A 24,568-nucleotide genomic window follows, 5' to 3' on the forward strand; every position below is an offset into this window, starting at 1 on the left:
TTTTGTGAAATTAGGACACGAAGAGTGCGAGTTGTGTGTCGCTTCGGAAGAGCACCAGAAGATTTCGGGACATGATGTTGGAAATTCTGAATGTACTGTATGCACTACTCAAGCCAAACATCTGGACTACGCAAAACAAGCCCGAGCAGAATACCACGCAGATGGCGAAAAAGCTGTTGCCAATCAGCCTGTTATGACAGTGGATCTGCAAAAAGTAGTTGTTATATATTTTGAATTTGTTTTTGTATTTTTAATAGGTTTAATTTTTTTAATTTTAGGTGATACAACTGCCTCGAATGGATGGTAAGAATTTTGGCATACAATGAAACATTTGCGCCCGTTGGAAGGTACACCCGTTCGTTCCCTGTTGTTGCATGCCTGTGGTCGGAGCAAATCGCTGGGCGTAGCAGTAACGATGTGCTGAGTTGCTTCCACAGAGTCTTCCAGCACTATGGACACCTCGAACAAATAACTTTGTGGCTGGACCCAAAACAAAAATTGGGGATTCTTCCAACGCGTTGTCCTACTGCTGAACAAGACCGACACTGTTCTAAAACAAATCGTTTTGAAGTTTTTTGAGCCAGGACACACGTTCATGGCCCCCGACAGCTTCCATGCTGCGGTGGAAAAGTCGATGCGGCATGAACGTGTGGTCACCTTCGAAGATTTTATGTCTGCAGTTGCCAGAGCCACGAAGAACGTCGAAGTACTTGATATGCAGACATCTGATTTTTTCCAAACGAGATTAACAGTCAGTCAATATACTCTGAACCAGACTCACCCTCGACCGTTTATTGATAATATAAGAAACGTCCAGTTCAACAAAGGTCGATACGAAATAGCATACTCAGATTCCGTAGATGGCAAAAACCTAGTTTATTGCAACCTATTCTCCAAGAAACAAAAAAAAAGATCGCTGATAAAAATTTCACGCTGCACCAACACCTTTCGTTTCAAAAGTCTCCTCGAGGGATTGACGCGGAACGAAAGCAAGCATTGCTGTCGACGCTTCATACAGTTGTTCCAGCAAATAAATTAAGTTTCTTTAAAAGTTTGCCTACAAAGAAATGAAGTAAGACTGTTTAATAGGCATAATTACCTTTGTTTCTTAAGTTTTTAATGCATTTTTGATTCATTTTTCCCATTTTGACGATTTAATAAAAAGTGTGATTTGTTCAATTATGCGTGGAACGGCAGTAAACTCGTGGGGAGGAAAAAAGAGTATGTTAGAGATTATTTGCCTAAATCCAGGATGACATGTTGCCACCCTTATATACAGGCACTCTTGGAAATATAGCATAACATCAGACGACACTGATAAGTGAATTGAACTATTTGTTTTGTTTTCATCGCTTACTTCCGCTGACAGCGGGAACGAATTGCAATGTAACACCGTTGAGCGTTATTTAAATTCTCGTTCGGTGTGGACCGTGTGGACATTTAAATTTCGTAACGTCTCTAGAGTGTTCATGCTCAAGAGGCGTTACTTAATTTAAATGCATCGAAATTGCAGATGCATTGTATATGTAATTAGTTTTTTAATGAAGACTATTTTATTTCCAATGGGAAAAAATGGAAGACTATTTTATTTCAAATGGAAGCAAATGAAGAACTCGGTAAGCAATTACTCTGCGGCCTTTTGACAGAAGTGCGCATTTATTAATGACCCCAAATTCACATGACTGATCAAAAAAACAATCTTTTAGAGTAACTTTTATTTCGCTTTTGTCGACCAGTGTAATCTATCTTTCATGAATAAACGAAATCGCAAAAACATACAATGTAGTTTAACTTTCAACACCGATTAGTCGAAATAATGTTTATGTAAAATTATTTTTCAATCAGTACAGCTAATTTAAAATACGAAAAAACGTTAACTGTCGTGTAAAAGACAATCGATAGCTTAATCGATGAGAAGAAAATTAGATGCAAAAAATAATTTTATTGTTGATGTTTTTTCAGCCTTTATATAAAAGTAGCCTGCTTAAAAAAACACCTTATGTTCCCAATTAAGTATGTTAATAGTTTTCTAGGTATGTCAGCTGATAAAATTTGCACAGCTCACATGCGCCCTCATGTGTTGATGAGAAAAATTTAATTATCACTGTCACATGGGTGAAGAATGCTACGCAACAGTTACTCATTTTGAACGGACTGTAAAAATGGCTTTAGTGACCAAGAACAGGGTTCATTCTCGATTTCTTCACTGTAAAATATGCTACCTATTATATATAATTTTTTTTTTTATTGATTGCTATATTTTCTGGTTTCTACTAACAGACTCACATACCGTAAAAGGTAACGAAATAAAACACAGACTTCAAACCTGCAATTAATGTTTGTTTTATTGTAAACAAATTTGTGAAATGCTTTTTTATTATCACAACATAGTATAATAGGGTCTACTACGAAAGGCTGAAACTCAAAAGGCTGAAACACGAAAGGCTGAAATTCGAAAGGCTGAAATCACGAAAGGCTGAAAACTACATAAGGCTGAAAACACGAAAGGCTGAATCACGGAAAGCTGAAAAATCATAAGGCTGAAATTCACAAAGTTCATTTCTAAAAAAAACGCTCGCGGCCTACGGCCGACTTGATTGTCCGAGTTGTATGCTGTCCTTACTCGCTATCGCTCGTTCGGACTAAACTAGGGGATCACCCCTACGAGTCAGTAGACCTAGGAAAACGAACGAACCTATACAGGGGTGATTTCTGCGGGGGGGGGGGGTGCCCCCCCGCAGTGGCCGGCGCTTCCGACGGCGGGTCGCCGGCGCACACTCGCGGCCTTCGGCCGTCTCGCCCTGAATCATCTAGGAAACGTGTACAAGAGTCAAGTGTGTATAGATTCAAATATTGCCGAAAATTAATTATCCATTGGACAAACCAATTAATACTCAAACATTGAACTCTGTGACCTTATAAAGGTTTGTTATCCATGTGTTCGAATTTTTCAACGATTATGATTCAAAAGTTTCAGCCTTTCGAGTTTCAGCCTTTTTAATTTCAGCCTTTCGTTACTAACCCGTATAATATGGGAGCTCCACTCCACATATTTTTGTTTCATGAAGTATGCTTCAACACTGGGGAGGTTGTTGTGCACTCCTATGAATCGCAGCGATCTTTTTCATTTTAACTAAATCGTTTAATAGCATGTGAATGGTTTGTTTCGTCTTAGGGTAGTTTTTAGCCGTAGGAGATTCAAGTAGCTCCGACTTATCATCGTAGGCTTCAAGGGCTGGAAAAAATAGAGATCTTTATGTGGATAAAAGTTTGATCATAATCGATAAACTTACCTATAATTTGAGCTTCGATAGCTTGAAGCCGAGCCATTGCGGCATTTTGCTGCTTTTGAATGTGCTCCAGTAGTATGGCTTGACACTCAGCTGGATCGATGGGAGCCTCCGGGACAGGAATTTGAGAAGTAGGAGCTGCTTTCTGTGCAGATGAGTCGTTTCGATTTACTGTTGCATTGAGCAATCCTTGCGTAGTAGGTGGTGTCGCGGCAGACGTAACAGACGCTATAAGATATATTTTATTTATTATAGTGTGTTATTTTACGAAATACAATACGTACGATTAGGAGGTACGATTCCTGATAAATCACCATTACCGCCTCGCGGAGGACTCTTTTCCCATTTCTTTGACCAGAGGTACATTTTAGGATGGTCTTTTTTATCTGCGATGTTGATCTTAACTTTCAAACTATGCATGAACCGTTTTAGCTCCAGTAAGTTACCCGCTAAAGTGTGACTTTGTTTGAGAATATCGAATCGAGTAGAATGTTTCGGGTTTGGTACGTGGTAGTTAGCAACTGGTAGTTTACCCTCATACAACCAATCTTGATCGTGAATATAACGTCTGGACTCTCTACCACCTTGCGGGTTACGACAAATGTAGCACACGTACTTATCTGGTACTTGTGTATCTCGTTCGAATCCATTGCAAATACCATGCTGCCAGCACAAACACAATTCGCACTGTACCATTAAACCATCCTCCTCACCGTAGCCACACAGACAGTTGATGATTTCCTCTTTTCTCATCGATACAATCTTTATAACTTCTCCGTTTTCGTTAATGAATCGCGGACTGCTAATAGCAGCATTGATCGAATCATCACCATACTGTCCACAAATGCTTGCGTTCGTCGTTTGACTCGTTTCTGTATCCTTTTCAAAGCCAAAGCCTTGTCTGTAGAAACTATCATTAGTGCCGGTAGCATTGCTACCCCCAGCAAACGAGTGGCAGGTTTCGTCAGCATCAATATAATCTATGGATGTTCGTGATAGTTTTAGTTTGCGCTTCCTCTTCCTGGTGGCAGCTCCTGCGGCGACCACAGCAACTCGTTCCGAAATGTTACCAGATTTTGTTTTTTTGGGCCCTCTTTTTTTCTTTGAAAAGAGCTTTATTTTTGTAACGCCTCTTCTTGCACTGTGTTTGATATGAGATTCGACAGCTTCCTCAGGATCGCCATCGGTAGCAATCGTAGTAGCCGAAATTTCTTGCTTTGGTATTTTAATATCCGCTAAGGCAGCCGTTTCAGTGAAGTCCTGAGATTTAACACCTAGATCTGTATTTTCCTTCTTGACGTCACATGCTTGCTCTATAGCGCTATCCCTGTGATTTAAGAAATTAATGGTTTCAGTGTATTAGTCAACATGATTTTACAACTAGGATGGACTTTTCTTCTTATTTATATACTGCCGTTCAAAGTATAGTTGTCCCATCGTGCAAAAGATTTGTGTAGAACATGGGACTACTATGATTTGAACGGCAATATTATAATAGCCCTTTGATGAATAAACTCACCTTTTTAAATCAACTTTTACAAGATCGTCCAATCCAGGTTCTTTCTTGACAATGATATCCTCTTTGTTTGTTTCTTCTTTCTGTAAATTTTTTAAGGCAGACGCAGAAATTGACTTGCGTCTGGTTAATTTGTGTGGAGCTTCTAGAATTTCTACTGGCGTCCTGAGTGAGGCTAAATCTTGCATGTTTGGAATCTCACCTAAACCTTTAGCGAGTTCCTTATGATAATGCTTGATATGAATCTGAAGGTGATTCTCCTTGCGGAATGTTTTCAAGCAATTTAATTCCGGACACTGAAACAAGTTGTCAATAATTTTAACCTTTACCGAACCGATATTTACTTCCGTATTTAGCAAGACGGGTTCAGTTTTGATCGGCTGCGGAATGAGTGATTCCTTGTACTCTTTTGTGTAATGGCAAAAACCTAGCTCTTTAGCTCGTTTTTTGTGTAGCCCAAAGTCATACACGTTTATATCATATTCTTGACCTTTGTTTGCAAAATGAGATTTCAATTCCTGTCGCGAGCGGAAAGCTTTTCCCTCCGGATTGATCAGCAATACATCTAGCTTTCCATAGGCAGTTATACGCTGATAGACGTGCTTCACCCATCCGTCTGGCAAACGCCAATCAGGTACAATAACGCTGTGTATCTTGAATCCGGCTATATCAGCAGTTGCTTCATCTCCGACCGGAAAATCATTCATCCAGTGACAACACCATTCACCTCCTTTAGGAACCTCCGGAAAATCGCTCAACTTAGCAATCTGGGGAACATAAAGAGCAGATATCGGTGTGATCGGAATATTCGGAGCTATTTCAACCGATGCTGAATCTGAAACGTAAATATTTTTGTTCAAAAACGTGTTTATTTTATTATACTAAAACAAAGTTTAGAAAATCGATGAAAAACGGCCGAATGTTATATGTATACCAATAGACTTGGCTCGACGAACTGATCAATGTCTATCGTGTGCATGTATGTTGTCTATAATATATACATTACACCCAAATCGGATACACTTTTCTAACAGAACTCACTATCCGATTTGATGTTCTAAGGCGCGAATGAAAGCAGATTTTTAATTGGCTGCTTAAATTTCAAGATAGTGATCCAAAAATATTTTTGATATAAGACGATCACTATTTCAAGGCAGTTCAAGAATTTAAACTTGTCAATTCCTAACATTCTTGCAATTTTCGTTAATGTTGAATACCTGTTTCAAATGTTAAACTCGACATTTTAATTACAAACTGAATTGAGCAAGTCAATTGAAAACTATACACAGTTCAGGGCTGCAAATTCTCGGAACTGCAAACGGAAATGACATAAACAGCTTTTTTATTCTCTCAAGTTGAAACTGATCTTCAATGTCATCCGTGTGATTATTTACAATTTATGAATTGAATTTATTCAGTAGGTGAATGTTTAAAAAATGCTTAGATTAAAGCAACGCATAAGAATATAGCAATAGCTGAAAACTGGGAGTGATGTGATGTTATAATTTTTTTAACAAACTTACCTTTTTCTTGTTTAATCGGTGTAGCCAACGGCTCTGCATCCTGATCACTGTAATCGCTCTTTTTCAATTTGCTTATATGACTTGCTTTGCAAACTTTAATAAACCCGTCGTCAAACAACACCTCATACATATCATTCTCCAATATGGTCTGGATTGTAGCTCGAAACTTGCGTGAATCACTCCAGCGTGCGTAGCATTTCTCCCCAATAGCATAGCTGATTTTCTCGTTAGGTATTTTCGGTGCCTGGAGCGGCCTCAGTCGGACGCTGTCCATAGGAATCCATTCGTCGTTCAAAGTTGACTTACTCTTGCCATTTTTTTCGAATTGAACAAGTACTTCGCGTTCTTCGGTGTCTACTTCTACCAATTTCGCCGGGTGCCACTTGCCTGCAAAGTCCTGCGCTTCGATTTTGGTTCCTGATATAAAATTTATTGGTGACTGACTGTGGCCAGCAGTGAAAGAAGCTGATTTACGAGGTGAGTGTGATGTTTTTTTCTCTTTAGATGTTGAAGAAACAGAGGCAGGCTCACTTTTGCGAGACTTTTTTGCTGAAGCACCACGCGCTGGGGCTTTTCTAGGCGAAGACTTCCTTTTCGTCGCGGATCTTTTCTTAGATCCTAGCAGTGGAGTTATTAAGGTATCTTCCTTCAAGATCACATCGTCATCTGCGACTTCATGTTTGATTGGTTCTTCTTGTTCTGCACTTTCGTTATCATTTGACACATCCTCGGTTTTGGAATCTGGATCTGGTTTAATTTTAATTGACTCTACGGGAACATCTTGTTTTTGCTCATCCGGTTTGTCTGTATCTATTAAATCCTTTTTAAACGACCCTTTCGCTTTGTCTAAATTCGCAGTATCATCTTTCTTCTTCTTATTCGGAACGGAAGCAATGCTCCAAGAGAAAATTGTTGGAACAGCACCAAACTTCAAAACATACTTGGTACCTTTGAAATCTTGAAAATCTGCTTTACGGAAATGCCGACTGCAAACGTTTGAACCTTTATTTATAACGTAATTATCTGGTAAGCGGCAAGCGAGAACCCATTTTTTCTTGTTCTGCTCATTAGCTGGAATTTTGTGATAGGTAACGCCTCGATCCTCTTTCCGAGCTGAGCTGCTTGGACAGTCACTTATAATGCATTTGCGAATACCCATGGCAAAATCTACTTAATGCACATAGGCAGGTAATACAAACAACGAATAACTTTTATATTATTAGAAGAATAATGCAGAATAAGCAAAAATCGGTATTATTTTTACAATCACCACTTATTACGAAATTGTTGGAATGGGCGGTACTTGTATTCATGACAACGGTATCGTATTTTGGTATCGATACACACCACACAGAAAAATATCATCGTAATTTGTATTTCAGGGGTTAGCTTGGGGGAACATTTGTATAATACGCAACGCGCACAGGAAGGGTGGGAGATTGTATTTAACCTGGGAGGGAGAAACGAATACTACACTCAAAACAGAGAACACGCACATGCGTCGTTTTCTGATAGTGTGTAACTGTCTTCTGGCTGTAGGCATGCATGACTCAAATGAAGTTTTCAGTAACATCAGGAATACTGAATGTGCAAATTTTACAGACTAACTTTTCGAGTCTATGTTTTTTTTTTCAATTTGCCGTTGTATAAAAGTTTTTTCAGAGTTTTGAGTTCGACCGTGATGAAGTGTGTTCGAAGTTGTAACCAAAGCCTTAAATCCAGAGAAGCGCAAGTTTAATAGTCGAAGTACGCTAGCATGATTATTACTTAAAGCTAATGAAATTTATTATTTTACGTAAAAACAAACCAAAATATATAATGAAACGACAATGAATACAAAAACTATTTGCGATGAATATTTTTGCGAGCAACGCGATACCTTTCAGTTTCAACAATACTGCCGTGAGATGACAAAGTGACGTAGCCCCTCGTGCACCCATTTCTCGATCAGAAGATAAAAAAGAAACAGGGTTCGTAAAATTTTCTGATGTTGTGGACTGGATATTTAAAACATTCAACATACAAAATATTCTTCTTGCCCTTCTTCCTACAGTGAAAACCTTTTTGAAGCAACTAGCAGCAACTTGGCCCCTCATTTCAGCTATCATATCTTTCGATGACTAATACGTCGAAAAAGGTTAGGAATTTTATCACTGTATTACAGTGGAATTGCAGAAGTATCGTCCCCAAATTCGATCTATTTTCTCATTTGATAAATACATACAATTGTGACGCATTTGCGCTCTGTGAAACCTTTCTCAATTCAAACGATCAACTCAATTTCCACGATTTTAACATTATTCGTCGAGATCGAGACTCACACGGTGGGGGGGTACTTTTAGGGATTAAAAAGTGCTATTCCTCCTTCAGAATCGACCTCCCCATCGATCTCGAATATTGAAGTCGTTGCCATTCAAACGAATATGAATGGAAAAGACCTATGCCTTGTTTCGTTATATATCCCTCCATCCGCGCGGATTGAACAGAGGCATCTCACTAAAATAGCAGAGTTGCTTCCCGCGCCTTTTTTGATATTGGAAGATTTTAATTCTCACTGTTCGCTATGGGGGTCGCTGTACGACGACAACCGATCTTCTTTAATCTGTAACGTAATCGACGACTTCAATATGACACTTTTGAATACTGGGGAAGCGACACGTGTACCTTATCCTCCAGCACGTGAAAGCGTGCTTGACCTATCCCTTTGCTCGACATCACTAGCGTTAGATTGCCGGTGGAAAGTAATCGACGATCCCCACGGTAGTGATCACCTTCCAATCGTTATCTCAATTGCTAATGGGTCAACTCCAACGGATCCAATCAATATTGCGTATGACCTCACACGTAACATTGATTGGAAGTCTTATGAGACCATAATATCGCAAAGAATCGAGTCCCACGTGGAACTTCCTCCGGAGGAAGAATACGCGTTCCTTTCTCGCTTGATCATCGACGCCGCGACTCAAGCTCAGACGAAACCGATACCAGGGGTAACGATTAGACGGCGCCCTCCCTCCAAGTGGTGGGACAAAGAGTGCTCAGACCTGTACGCGCGAAGGTCCTCGGTGTATTTGACCTTCCGAGAACAAGGCACTATCGATTTGCTCCGAAAGTACGATGTACTGGATAGACGGATGAAGAGCTTCATAAAAGCAAAAAAACGCGGATACTGGCGGCGGTTTGTAAACGCGTTGTCGAGGGAAACAGCGATGAGCACTCTTTGGGATACCGCCAGACGCATGCGGAATCGTAACGTTTCGAATGAGTCCGAGGAGTATTCAGATCGCTGGATACTCGATTTCGCCAAAAAGGTCTGTCCGGACTTTGTCCCCAACAGAAGACCTTTCGCGACGCGTTTTTAGTAGCTACGGAAGAGCCTCCATTTTCGATGTTGGAATTTTCAATGGCTCTCCTCTCGTGCAACAATAAAGCTCCAGGGTTGGATAGAATTAAATTCAACTTGTTGAAGAATCTACCCGACTCTGCAAAAAGACGCTTGTTGAACTTGTTCAACAAGTTCCTTGAGCTAAACATTGTTCCGCACGACTGGAGGGAGGTAAAAGTCATTGCTATTCAAAAACCCGGAAAACCCCCTCTGATCACAATTCTTATAGGCCGATTGCTATGCTCTTTTGCCTCCGGAAATTAATGGAGAAAATGATCCTCTTACGGTTAGACAGGTGGGTCGAAACAAACGGGTTACTTTCAGATACTCAATTTGGCTTTCGCCGGGGCAAAGGGACGAACGATTGCCTAGCGTTGCTTTCTACTGAAATTCAACTAGCCTTTGCTCGAAAAGAGCAAATGGCTTCTGCATTCTTGGACATAAAGGGGGCTTTTGACTCTGTCTCTGTTGAAGTTTCAACCGAGAAACTTCATTCGCAGGGACTTTCACCAAATTTGAATAATTTTTTGCTCAATTTGTTGTCAGAATATGTATTTCTCACATGATGATTCGACAACTTCCCGAATTAGTTACATGGGTCTTCCCCAGGGCTCATGTTTAAGCCCTCTCTTATATAATTTTTACGTCAATGACATCGATAAATGTCTTGCAAATTCATGCACGCTACGGCAACTTGCAGACGATAGCGATGTATCCATTACTGGAAGCGAGGCTAACGATCTGCAAGGACCATTGCAAGATACCTTAGACAATTTGTCTGAATGGGCTCTTAAGCTGGGTATCGAATTCTCTCCGGAGAAAACTGAGCTGGTCGTTTTTTCTAGGAAGCATAACCCAGCTCAGCTGCAGCTCCTACTAACGGGTAAAACAATCACTCAGGTTTTAGTCGCTAAATATCTCGGGATCTGGTTCGACTCTAAATGCACCTGGGCTTGCCATATTAGATATCTGAAACGAAAATGCCAACAGAGGATTAATTTTCTTCGTACGATTACCGGAACCTGGTGGGGAGCCCACCCAGGAGACCTTCTAAGGCTTTACCAAACAACGATATTGTCTGTAATTGAGTACGGGTGTTTCTGCTTCCGCTCCGCAGCAAACACACATTTGATCAAACTGGAACGAATACAATATCGTTGTTTGCGTATTGCCCTAGGTTGCATGCAGTCGACCCATACGATGAGTCTTGAAGTGCTAGCGGGTATTCTTCCGTTGAAACATCGTTTTTGGAATCTCTCTTACCGGTTGCTAATTCGATGGACAGTTATGAACCCATTAGTAATTGAAAATTTCGAGAGGTTGGTCGACCTTCAATATCAATCCAGATTTATGACTTTATATTTTGACTATATGGCTCAAGATATTAATCCTTCTTCATACGATTCCTCCAATGTCGCACTTTTAGATACTTCTAATAATGCTATATTCTTCGACACCACCATGAAAGAAGACATTATTGGTATCCTGGATCAATTGCGACCGCAAGAGATCCATAAGATTTTTTCCAATAAGTTCAAACTAGTTAGTTGTGATAAAATGTTTTACACTGACGGATCTAATCTAGATGAGTCCACTGGCTTCGGTGTTTTCCACGAAAATTTTACCGCCTCCTTCAAACTCGATGCTCCTGCTTCCGTGTACGTCGCAGAACTTGCTGCTATTCAGTACTCTCTTGGGATCATCGAAACCCTGCCCATAGACCACTACTTCATCTTCACAGGCAGTCTCAGTGCCATTGAGGCTCTGCGATCGATGAAGACTGTGAAGCACACCCCGTATTTCCTGGGGAAAATACGGCGGTTTTTGAGTGCTTTAACAGATAAAAATTACCGGGTTACCTTAGCGTGGGTCCCTTCTCATTGTTCCATTCCGAGCAATGAAAAGGCTGACGCTTTAGCTAAGGTGGGTGCTATTGATGGCGATATTTATGAAAGACCAATTGCTTATGATGAATTTTATAGCATTTTGCGTCAGAGAACACTCAACAGTTGGCAATCATCATGGAACTCAGATGAACTGGGACGGTGGCTACATTCCATTTTCCTAAGGTATCGACGAAAGCATGGTTCAAGGGGTTGGATGTAGGTCGGGACTTCATTCGCGTGATGTCCAGACTTATGTCCAATCACTATACGTTAAACACGCATCTCTTTCGTATAGGGCTTGTAGACAGTAATCACTGCGTTTGTGGCGATGGCTACCATGACATCGAGCATGTTGTTTGGTCGTGTACCGAATACTGTGGTGTTAGGTCTGAGCTTATAGATTCCCTTCGGGCCCGAGGAAAACAACCGAACGTACCCGTTAGAGACATTCTGGGAAGCGGTGATCTCCAGTACATGACACAGCTATACGGGTTTATAAAAAATGCTGACATTAAAATTTGATTTCTTCTATCTATTTGCTAGAATACAATTTCTGTCACAAACTGAAAGAGAATACACCCGGCTGGAGACACTAAAACGAAGACTCGGCATCTCTATGTTTACGCAGACACCTCAGACCAAAACTGCTCAAATAGAACATCACTGGTTAGCCACGTACAAATGAATACATTCTGTAATATAAAATAGTTAAAAACAAAATTGTAACACCCCTCCTCTCACCTTAAATCCCCACTAGCTCGTAGTCGGCCACGAGATATAAAAAATGTGCCTCCCTCTTTTCCCTGCTAATTTAGAATTAAAAAAAGCACAGTTTGTAATAGTTTTTTTTTGTGCCAAATGTCTTATGCCTTGTTCACACTATAGCAGATATCACGTGATATCGCGTATCTTGAAACATACATACATCTAGTTTTCACGGAAAATTTGGAGTATGGGATCTGAAATCAAGATGAGCAATATTACATCATGTGAACGGGTTATTAGAAATACATAAAACGTCGAGGTCGGGTGTTATCCAAAAAATCGATATTTTGCTAACTGTGAACATTGAACACTACTTCTAAATAAAACTGTCAAAGTCCATTGCCACCCCAATCTACACCAATCAGTTAGTAATGATTGTATACAATATATGTCAAACTTTCGAGGCGGTCTTGTGGTCGGTAATTTATATTCAGTTCGAGGTGCAAACTTATCACGAGCCGTTCATATGAACCGGTTCTTAGAAAAGAGCGAAAGAACGAACAGCTCACGAAAAAGATCCACGGTTCTTTAAGCGCAGCAGAACTGTTTGGTTCGCGTGAACCCGAAGTTTACCGAGACAACACGAACTGTCAACGCTCGTGAATCATTGTGAACCATGAGTCAGTTCAGAGCCGCTCTTGCAAAAGAGCCGTTTCACCCACCCCTAATCCTTGATATATTTCACAACGCATGCGTATTAGCCAAATTTCATACGGGTTTGTCTATTGATGTCGCGTTTACAAAGGCAAAAAAATGGTTACTGCGTTAAAAATACTGGAGGGACTTAATTTGGCTGCAGATTGTTCTTTTTCAGCTCGACGACAAGGTTATCCAGCTTCCCTGACCTACAGAAAACGTCAAAATGGGCAGCGTGCCCTATCCGCCATTACCGTTCGTGGAAAGCTGGATATTCTGGAACCTTGTGGGGGTGGTGACATATTCATGAAAAAAGTTGTCATGGACGTAGACAATTTTTTTAACCAGCAAAAACATTTAAAATGCGTTTTCCTCGGTTTCATGTCTATTGAACTTTAGCCCATTCTTCAACTATGGTCATCCCGGTAAAAAATTGACACATTTTTCAGATCAGTGTCCAAGTTCCGAGCACACACTTCTTCCGTGAAGAAAAAAATTTTGTATACTATCCAGGGCTCCTGATTCCTGCATTGAATCTTCATTCGCTTCGTGAACCGTTCGCTGTGGACTAATGTCAATGTAACACGAACGCATACTTCATCGGGCGCGTACATGTGTTCGGATGAACTGAAACGATCGATTCGTGTCTTTCCTTTTTCCTGCTGTTTCTCATTATTTGCCGATTGGATACGGTTCAAAATCACATCGATGCAACTCAGTAAATATTTGTATCGGTTCACCGTGGCATTGATAGATTCATCATGGCAAATAAAATCGGGACGAAGACAAAATAGCATTCGCATCGAATCGTTCACTGAAGCTTACCAGAATTTCTGAGCTTGTTCATACATTTGCTGGTGCTATGAGACAATAGGCCGTATGAGTTAGGCCGAAAATATACTGGCGCGTCTTGCACTGCGGAGACGGTTCGCCTTGCCGTGCGTTAGCTGTACATTAACCTGCGGCAGGGCTTTACTTAGGGCTGTACATTAGCCTACGGCGCTAGTATGTTCATGGCCTTAAAGCGTTGGCTTTATTCGCCGCTGCAAATACTACGAGACAAGCAGGACAAACTTTTTTGTTCATACGGCCGGGATCAAAAAAGCTTTTATTTTTGTATCTATGTCGTGAGGATTCAATAAAACAGCGAGCATAGTTTCTTAAGAAAACAATTAATGTTGGAAATCATACAAAATTTAGTTGAATTTATTATGATTGACGACGGGGAACATATTGTTCATATTTTTCTCGGTTTTTGAAGATGCATGGCAGCGCCGTGTTAGTTGTAAATTAATACAACTAATCATTTGCTTAATTTGCGAGGTCTGTCTCATTTATCTAGAATTTTTAAGAATATTTCAATCCGAATAACCAAATTTTTGAAATATCCGAACAGTTAGTGTGCTTACTAATAATTCTTGTACTCGGTAAATATGGTTACATAAATATTTAAAAATTATTTTTTAATCGATGTTTGCAATATACGGTAAATAATTAAATTGCAGCTTTAACCCTCTAGTGCCCAAATTGATTTTCAGACGGACTTCGAAAAAATCACTTTGAAACTTTATAAACATTTTTTAAGTATTGATTGAAACTTTTTAGAGGTTCAACTGAAGACCGTTTAAAGGCGGCACTGGGTACTAGAGGGTTAATTTATTTATCTTGGAGATGAAATAACGAATTTGCAACCAACAGATTTTATTTAAAAGGTATAGCGCTTTCTTCAAAGTTTTCTCATTGCTCGGAGGTGGTTTTTCTTAGTTTCATTTTCGGGGTGAAAAATGCGATACAGCGAAATAATCTTTTGCATACACTTAAAGATAGGTTTGGGCATAGGAAAATGAATGTTGATTAAGAATACACAAAATGGCATATTTTAACAATCTTGTGTGCTGGGTTGGCGTGCATAAATAAACTAAGGTTGCTTCATAGGCGTTTTTTTAACGCGGGTTTTTTACGCGAATTCCGGAATTTACGCGGTTTTTTTACGCGACACGTATCCCTCGCGTAAAAAGCGACTTTAGTGTATACAACAATTACTTAAGTTTTTTATACAAATTTACATTTGTTGCAAACCCGATCAGAAAGATAAAACAAAAATGTAACAGAAGTTGTTAGTTTGTTACGGGAAAAACCTTCCAGGCTGTGTTTTCAATTTGGTCCCGTTAGGTGTTAAAATAACAGAAATTTAACAGAAATGATTCTACTAGTATCAAACACATATTAAAATTTGTTACTAACATATTAGCTTTCTAACGAAATAAGATGGTATATTGTTGTTAGAAACAACAGGTTTTGATAAAAACGAAAAGTTAGTTAGACTTGTTTCAGAACTACTTCATTACACGTTTTGTTATTATATATATATTCAGATTCAATTTTGTAGTCAAAATTATATGGAAAAATACAAAATTGTATCAAAATATGTTATTTGTTTCTCACGTTGATAGAATTTTGTAATGTTTTAGTTGTGCTCTTCTGACCGGGAAGACAATTAATTTTACCACAGTTAAGAAAAAAAAAATATTACAATGTTCAAAACTTCTATTGCCACATAGTAGCAATAGCATAATAGACAGACAGATTTTCACAATGATTATGAATTGCATGATTACGAAATTGTGAATATGTCCGCCATTTTGTATGTTTCTTTTGTTGATATTTTTTTCTTAACTCTTAAGTTACGTTCAAATAAAAACAAATGTGTTTCTTTGTGTCGCTTGAAAACATTTAAAAAAAAATCAAAAGAAGAAACCCTTTCTCAAAAGTAAAAATCTTTTCTATTTATTTAAACGGAACAATTTGATAACCTCTACCTGTATCTTCTTAGAGACTGTTTCCGCGTCCTGGCTTAACAAGAGCCAACTAGATAAGCTACGGATCAAAGCAAATGACTACTACTTATTCAATCAGAAGCAACCCGCCGGACATAGACATATATATATTACTATCAATGAAGAAACTTTCTTCTCTTCAAAAAAAAGTGTTCTCGGAATTCGGCCGCAGATTACGTTAGCAACAATAAATGCAATCACTATTGTCTTCAATCCGTTTTGCACACATTTATTTTTCAGGCGAAAAAAAAAACGATCTTGCCATCCAAAGGATCGATTCAGTAGAAGATCGCGCGCAGAGAAATCGATTCAAAAAATCGATGGATCGGCCCGAAAAGATCGATTTTGCAAAAATCGGATCGATTTTGCCCATTGCTAGTCTGCTTGTTTTGATGCCAGAAAATTATTAACCTTCAATTACTTTTTTATTTGCCTTCAAAAAAGCATTTTGCTGTTCAAAATCGGTTGCTAATTACAACCTTTGAGCTGCCCTAACATTGGGGGAATTAAGATACACGGACAACATGCACTGTGGAAGCTATTTCACATTCAGTAAATTAGACGGGTGCGACAAATTTAAATTGCTAGGATGCAACACAGAATACTTGCTTGCGTTGACAAAAATTATTAACTTCCAATGACTTGTTTATTTGCCTTCAAAAAGGCATTTTGATTCCCAAAATTGGATTTCCTGATGGCAATCTTCATGCTGCCCCAACACGGGGGGAATAATGGCTGTCTGGCGACACACGCTGAGAAAAACCGCGCTGCTCCTGAGACGTGGTGACCAACCACAGAGCTAGTGCTGCTGCTAAGGAAGGACGACTGCTGTTGTCGCTGTCTAGAACTGTTATGAGCGGTTCCGGCTGAAACAGGCTCTTATATAGGCCAAATAGCATGTTTTCAATTGCAAGGTATATGATCCTGTTGACCGTGCTTGGGAAGCAAGCATATAACGACCAATTAGAGGTCGAATTTTTCGTTTTGACAAGGCTTGACTATTTTCAATAGTACAATAGTGTGAATAATAAAATTACAATGATCTTATTTTGGGAAGAATCTTAGAAGATTTTCCAATCTATTGCTGCAAGAACGAAGGAAATCTATCGAATACTAACCGATTTATTAGCATTTGAAATTGGACATATTTTTCACTTTTTTCGGTTTTAGATTTTCATTTCACATCCCTATGTAGCCGAACTTCCTGAGAGAAGTATTCTACTTCAAAAATGTACTTGGCTCAGTTAAACATAAATTGTATCGTGCCGTGTCAAATAAACTATTTAAAAACGTCAAAGTGACGTAAGTGCCATTTTCTCGAATATGAGTTTTTCATGTCAATTTGTTCTTTATCCGAAGACCTATCTTTTGGTATCTTTTTTTTTCGTTGTTACTTATTCGTACGTTGCATGAAATAAAAAAAAAAAAAACAAAGTGACGTTGGCGCACATTTCCATACAAAAGTGACGAGAAATTCTTTCGTTTTTGGGCCGTACTGAAAAACTGATCACTTGGATCTACGTCACAATGTCATATCACGTCAGAATACTCATCGCAAAAAAATGCTCTTTTTTCCTTGGTTCAAATTGACAGTCAATGACAGCTCATTCTGGTTCATTTTGACACTCACACAGCTTCGTATCCGTTTCTCCCTCGCAGTATTCAACCATAAACTAAAGAAACATAGATATCCAAGTTGGGCTTTGCTGCATATAATCTCAAGGCAACATTATGAACTTGCCATCTGTAGGCCGTTGGGTGAACTAAAGCATATCCACACGGAAAAATATCATGGTACTTCTTATCATTTCAGTGGTGAGCTTAACCAGATTCGCACACCCAGAAAAATATCATGTTACTTTCAATCAAATTTGTACGGTGGTTTGCAATCGACTATCCATGGTCTAGATGATTTGCAATTTCAATTTATTACAACAATACTAAAAATCAAATCCCACGTAATTTTACAAATTAGCGTGAGTCACAAAATGTAAACATCTCGAAGGTGACGAAGAGAAAAAAATGCTTTTCATTCACTTTAATTTTTTTTACATTGTTTATGTTGTACTTGACGTTTGTGAATTTTGGCGAAATATGTTATGCTATGCTTTGCTACTCATTGTAAGTGAATTTTGAGGATATTAAGAGACGAATAGAACAACGATTTCCAGTCTGATACAAAATCTTGATCAATACTTTACTTTTGCTAAAAACTCATTTAATTACAAACATAACTAGAATATTCAACGCAGTAATGTAAAACATTAGTTAAAAATAGCGTTTAGCAGTATTCATCAGAATAAGTATTGTTTCGTTTTTAAGTAGGACTTAAAAGGATGAGTGAAAATTGCCAAATTTGAATTTCTCAGGTCTTAGCAAATGTTGATAAATCGATTTGAAAATTTAAGCAAGGAATATTGAAATTGATAATGTATAAGATCACAAACAATAATCTGCAACGAAAGCTACAAACAGAATAGGAGAACATTCTACAGCATTTCATGACGGCTGAGGCAGAATTAGTAACCCAAGCAGTGCCGCAAAGGAATAAAACTGTATGTTGTTTTTCAATCGACTATTAAAATTGGTACAAACAACAAATGCATGAGTTATGTTAATGATGACTAGAGCAAGATACCTGACTTCATACATTTTGCCCGCAACACCTTTATAACGGTAAGTGCTGCCATCTGATGACCGATCAGCAACACTGTAATTATTAGCAAAATCGATTTATCATGCTCAATCCGCAAGGTGAAAACGAAAACAAGATGGCAATACAAGGATATTGAAAATTAGATGACAGGACCATACACGCTCGTTCAATTTTACTTTAAATTGAGTAAAAGGTACTCACTTTCGTATTTTAATTAAAAATGTCAAAAAATGAGTAACTTTAATTAACGAAACTGAGTAACTTTAACTCAGTTTACGTATTCTTCTATTTTACTCATTTTTGAGTAACTGGCCATTTTATTTTCCGCGATTCAAACGCTAATTTCGTGATTGGATGTGCAGAACCTAATTCGTGAAGTGAAATAAAGGAGTAAAATTTGCTAAAAGGACCGAAATGGATAAAATTGCAGCTAAAGTAGACGCCGAGATAAATTGAAAGGTAAGCTATTTGAATAAAAATTTTGGAAAAATAAATAATAATCATTATTGAAGGATTTCGTTGTCATCTTCCTTCATGCCGGATTCTGGTTCCGGGGCATCATTACATGCCATAGACACCTTCTACAAAGCCTACAGTGTGTTTGGCATAAAAATTCCAACTAGCTTAAGCATGATTATGGATTTTTTAGGATGCGTTCTGAATAAAACTTTAGATCACAGCTGCCGCATAACCGTAAACAAAATAGCCGCTTCTTTCCGCGAGGCAATCAATGCGGAAGATATGGAAATGATATGAAATGTAAACTTTATTAACCAAATAAATCTATAACATTTATGCGATGCTTCTTATGTTGTTTTCAAATTCGAATTTCCGAAATTCCAGTCTTTTTCCCTTGCGTAGGAACGTCAATATTACGAAACTGAGTAACAGTTACTAAGTTTGCCTAATTCTTGCTGTGTTTGAAATGAGTAAGTAGTACTCAGTTTTTGACATATACTAGGGCTACTCAAAAGTGAGTAACAACATGATTACTCTATTGAGGGTAGATCCATTTTTAACGAAACTGAGTCATATTTTACTCAATTTAGAGTAAAAATGGCCGAGCGTGTACAATGATATTGAAAAAAATGCTTCACCTTTCACCACCTTGTCGTCATCACCAAATTAACAGTATCAGGGATACCAAATGTGCAGATTTGTCTGCAAAACGCAGATTTTTGGAGTCCGTGTGCAGATATTCATTGATTTGCTTTTTAGTCCTGTTGTAATAAATTATTACTTTTATCTAGACCATATAGATTAGTCTGTTGAAGACACCGCACAAATCTGGCCAAGCCTAAAAAGATAGCAATTACCAAGGGGATGACATCATGCTATCCCTTTCTAATGTGAGAGTGAAGAGTTCTTCCTGCAACCATTTTAAGTTAAATGGAATTTTTGCTGGACTTTTGTCATATCTGTCAGGGGAACCGCGGACCGTTGAGATGTTGGGTACGCAGCAAATATATGAGATTTGACAGCGATAGCTTAGTCCTGGCAATTACCGTAATATTTTTCTGTGTGTGCGCTTGAAATGTAGTTCACCCAACCGCCATCATACTCGGAGGGGCGCCACATTTTTGTTGCCCGTATAGATCATTGCACACGAAGAATAACCTCACCTTTCTGACACTTCCCACGGGTTTGTTTACAAGGCGTTCCATCCACTTTTTATGTGATAGGAGTGAAAATGAATGATACGAATACGAAAAAGATGGAAAATTCTCCGCCTATGCGAATTCATTACTGTGATCTTTAGATTTATTGTTGGAAACGCAATTTTTAACAAGACACTTCCGCATTTTTAATCGAGCCGAAAATTTTACTATGTAAACAAACCCGCGACAACTGTCAAATCTCTTTCTTCTACTTGTTTTGTGACGTCATCGTGCAATGATCTATTGTTGGTTGAGTTGGGAATCTATGTTTTAATAATCTAAGATTCAACGAAGGGTTCAACAGCACGAGGCCACCATGAAAAATTGCATTACGCAATTTTTACGGTGGTTATCAGACTACTATTCTATGGTTTATGCAACTATTAAAAGCAAATGGTGAAATGGACCATATATGGATGAGATGACAAATGATGCTATGGAACTGCTAACATGATCATATTTAAAGCTAACAAGGATGAAATCACAAACGTTACCTTTTGAAAAATAACCATATATTTGTTGTATACATTTTGTTTGTGGAGGATGTCCGCGAGTTTGCTGATTGATGCTTTTGAAACTGGTCGATTTTTGTTGTTTATTTTTGTCACCAATTGGGTTGTTTAGCTATATCCGAGGGGTAAGACAGTGAGTAAATTTGAGGTTTTCCGAGTTTTTCTGAGCAAACCTCAAAAATAAAGAGCAAATCTTAGTAACTCTCGTGTCTCTGAACATCCATCCTTGATTTTTGTCCCACCGCATATATACACATGAATGTTTACTCGGTCCCATCGTTCATATATATTTCTTGCTCTCAAGGTAATCAAAGATGTGAATCATCCGAGAATTTCAGAGTAATATTGAGTAAATTAGAGTAACTCCCGAGTAAAAGAGTAACTCAGATAAAAGTGAGAAACTCTGAGTATTTCTGAGAAAACGTGAAAAATAAAGAGCAAATCTGAGTAACTCTCGTGTCTCTGAAAACCCATCCTTAAACCTTTTCCCCCCGCGAATATAAATATGAATGTTACTCGGTCTCACCGCTCATATATTTGTCTTATTCTCAAAGTAATCGAAGATGTGAATCATCTGGTAATTTCGGAGTAATATTGAGTAAAATAGAGTTACTCCCAAGCATAAGAGTGACTCAGATAAAAGCTGTCTCGCCCCTCGGCTATATCAGGTTTTTATATCAGCTGAAAGAGCTGCATTTTCTAAGCAAAACGTGATTTTCAAAAAAAAATTTATCGTTGTCCTTTATCACGAATCACGAATTAAAACTGCTCGAAATCGCTACAATGACAGTTCGCCCATATACCAACTATCATTGTAGCGATTTGGAACGATTTTTATATTTCATTAAAAAATCGACGGACAATGATATAAAATTTGAAAAAATCACGTTTTGTTCAGAAAAATACACTCATTTAGCTGGAATATAAAAATCAGAAATCCGTGAATAGCTAAACAACCCGATTTGGGCCTAAACTGGGTTATAATTTCAGAGAGCTATTTGGTAACTGAAAGGCTGCAAGGATCAATACAATACAATACAATAAACTATTTCAGTACAATTAAAAATGAATAAATAAGCACGAGCGCGTCCATTGCTGTCTCATCATCCTTCATGGTAGCTTATGGCAAATAGGGCAATAGCATTAAGTGCAAAAAATGACAATCTGCATGTTATATTGATCGTCGAGCTGACCAAACTGCTACACCTTTTTCATATACATCTTGAACAGCTTAACGATCGATGACGGACTACGCACGATAAATCGGTTTTGCTCATAGTGACAATTTTATGAGAATTCAAGTTATCAGATGGCAGCACTAACCGTCGAAAACCGGTCGTGTTCAAAATGTATGAAAAATATGGAAGTTAGGTATCTTGTTCTAGTTATCTTTGATATCACCTCGGCTACATTATATCGCGAGTATCATGTTTGAAAACCAACAAAAACCAGATTTGCAGCAGTTGGCAACACGGCCAAAAGACGTTTGACGCAACCCTACGAATTTCGCAATTCGTGTTACATGCGAAAATGAAGGAAGGATTTTTTTGCTTTTGTCATCCCGCACATTTTGACAAGTGCATATGAGAGTATTTTTTCTCGATTTTCGCAATTAAGCCCTATTTAGAGTTCCAAGCGAAGTTAAAATCTCATAGAAAATGTTCATTTTTTCACGCCCGTGAAAAATGCAACCTGCAAAAAATTCACTTCGCTTGGAACTGTAAACAAATTCGATCCAGCGAAAACGAAGGTTGTGGATCTCATCTTTTTCACTTGGGTTTACTTTTTTTACGCATGCAAACGCTAACTCTAAACTATGTAACTTTTACTCTGTTTTGTATTTTACACAGCCATGGGGCAAGACACTATATTTCACAAACTCTGAATTAAATTACTGTTCGAGTTGTTTTTGAAGGCAGTGTACCCGCGCAGACCTGAATTTGTCTCGTTCCTACTCGAAAAATGCTGCATTGATTTTGTAAATAATTTTTTGACAGTTTCTTATGGGATTTTCTTTGGGGCTCGAAAATGCCGAGACAAAGAAAATTCATTTTGTTCATTATTTGTCGAGCAGTTGGACCGGACGAGGTACGGAGTACTGTGGGGCAACGTGTACCAGAAAAAAATGCCAATGTTACGTATGTCTTATGTATGTGGTTGTATCATGCACTGCAACCCGATACATTTTGTAACGCGACACCATCGCTGAATTTCGCTTTTTCAACCTTCGATGGCATACGTTCAGATATCTGGTCTGCTGTAAGTTCTTGAGCCTTGGTTTCTTCTAGACATTTGTTCCGGAGACAAAATCCAACAAAAATGATATATTACAACATAGAAAACACTGAATTTTTAGCGAAATGTTTACAAAAACATTTCCTCTGTAAAAAAACACTGTTTGAGTGGTTTATGGAGGTTGCATTTGTCTCGTTCCCACTCGAAAAATGCAGCATTGATTTTGTAAACAACTTTTTGACAGTTTTGTAAGGTTGTAATTAAAGTATAAAATATGAAATTTGACGTAATGTTATTGCTTAAGAAATAGCGAAATAAAAGAAATGACTCTTAGTTTCGAACAATTTAATCATGAGCGATACCGGGAACGTTCAAATAGTACGATACCACATTTGAATCATGTTGAGGCCATATATTTTGATCAAAGCAGGTTTAGTGATGAATAGTCTTTGAATTTCTTTTCTTCCCAAAACTTTTGAACAGCATATCAAATTTTTATAAAGTTTGTTATATGTAAGCTTGAGAGATGACTCATTTGTATGACACTAGTTATGTTCAAATAAGTCGTTTAATACTCGAGATAATAGACTTTCGTTGATTTACAAATTAAAACATAACGGTTACTTAGGTTTGATTACAATCAAATGAAAAGGAAACGTATAGGGCAGCCAAAGTTTGAAACCACGTGTTCAATCATAATTCATCAGTTAACTCTTAACTAGCCCGTTCATCTGACATCAATACTGTCAAATCGGTTGTGTAGTTTCTAAGATAATGAAGTTTCGTGATTTTCACATTTCGTTACATTACAGACGAAGTTACAGTCCGGTTACAGCAAAATTCAATAGGGTGTTATGAGGCAGCTAGACCTTTTATTTGATACTAATTTTGTGGAAATCGGGTCAACCATCTCTGAGAAAAGTGAGTGAGTCCAAGTAGTCTTCGGAATATGTTTCTTTTAATAGCTGGATTTCACCTTTTTAAACATAACAGGCAAAGTAATAATCCGTTTGCAAAAAAAAAAAAAACAATAGGGTCTTATGGGGCAACGAGACCTTCCATATGACACTGATTTTATGAAAGTCCGTCCAGCCATCTCTGAGAAACATGAGTGCTATTTAATAGTCTCCAGAACACGTTTCTTTCCATAACTTCTGAACCACAAGGTCAATCTTCATAAAATTTAAAAGTTAAGGGTTTTTTAGATAGCCCGTTCATTTGAAACCAATTTTGTTCAAATCGGTTGTGTAGTTTCTGGTATACTGATGTTTCGTGATTTTCACATTTTGATACATAACCTCTAAACTAGAAATCACAATTACAATAAAAATCAATAGTTTGTAATAATATTCAATTAGTTTGTAATTAATTTCATTGAAATCGGTTCAGCCATCTCAGAACATCGAGTGAGATTGGGAAAGCGTTACACACACAGACACATACAGAAAATGCTCAGCTCGTCGAACTGAGTCGAGTGATATACGACATTCAGCCCTTTTGAGCACTTTTATACCTTTAGTTTTTGCAGTGATTGCTATACCTTTCTAGGAGAAAGGCAAAAAGTGAAATGATAGAAATGACTTTTAATTTCAACTTTAATCCCGAGCAAGGCCGCAAACATTGAAATAGTACAATAATAAATTTAAATGATGTTGAGGCCACATATTTT

General features: G+C 38.2%; 1 protein-coding gene across 2 annotated transcripts; it reads right to left on the reverse strand.

Moving 5' to 3' along the window:
* Positions 1–2,319: 2,319 nt before the first annotated feature.
* On the reverse strand, positions 2,320–7,634 carry LOC129724892 (uncharacterized). 2 transcript variants are annotated; one of them, XR_008727978.1, is made up of 6 exons: positions 6,330–7,634; positions 4,810–5,641; positions 3,575–4,617; positions 3,294–3,518; positions 3,009–3,235; positions 2,320–2,978 (listed from the first exon to the last, which is right to left on the reverse strand). XR_008727978.1 is itself a non-coding variant. In XM_055680170.1 (5 exons), exons 1-5 carry the CDS (start codon positions 7,486–7,488, stop codon positions 3,075–3,077), a joined length of 3,420 nt encoding a protein of 1,139 aa, XP_055536145.1. In that variant the 5' UTR covers positions 7,489–7,634; the 3' UTR covers positions 2,320–3,074. The 2 variants fall into 2 exon arrangements, 1 of the variants encoding a protein (XP_055536145.1); XM_055680170.1 differs by having other exon boundaries at positions 2,320–3,235.
* Positions 7,635–24,568: the final 16,934 nt, after the last annotated feature.

Source organism: Wyeomyia smithii, chromosome 2, assembly GCF_029784165.1.
Source record: "Wyeomyia smithii strain HCP4-BCI-WySm-NY-G18 chromosome 2, ASM2978416v1, whole genome shotgun sequence".
NCBI lineage: Eukaryota > Metazoa > Arthropoda > Insecta > Diptera > Culicidae > Wyeomyia > Wyeomyia smithii.

What these genes read in the sequence shown, in the direction of transcription:
- LOC129724892 (XM_055680170.1), bottom strand. Translation starts at nt 7,488, where the DNA reads ATGGGTATTCGCAAATGCATTATAAGTGACTGTCCAAGCAGCTCAGCT. An exon ending in ACCGATTAAACAAGAAAAAG is followed by an intron (nt 5,642 to 6,329) that starts GTAAGTTTGTTA and finishes TTTACGTTTCAG; the next exon opens with ATTCAGCATCGGTTGAAATA. An exon ending in TATCGAAGCTCAAATTATAG is followed by an intron (nt 3,236 to 3,293) that starts GTAAGTTTATCG and finishes TATTTTTTCCAG; the next exon opens with CCCTTGAAGCCTACGATGAT.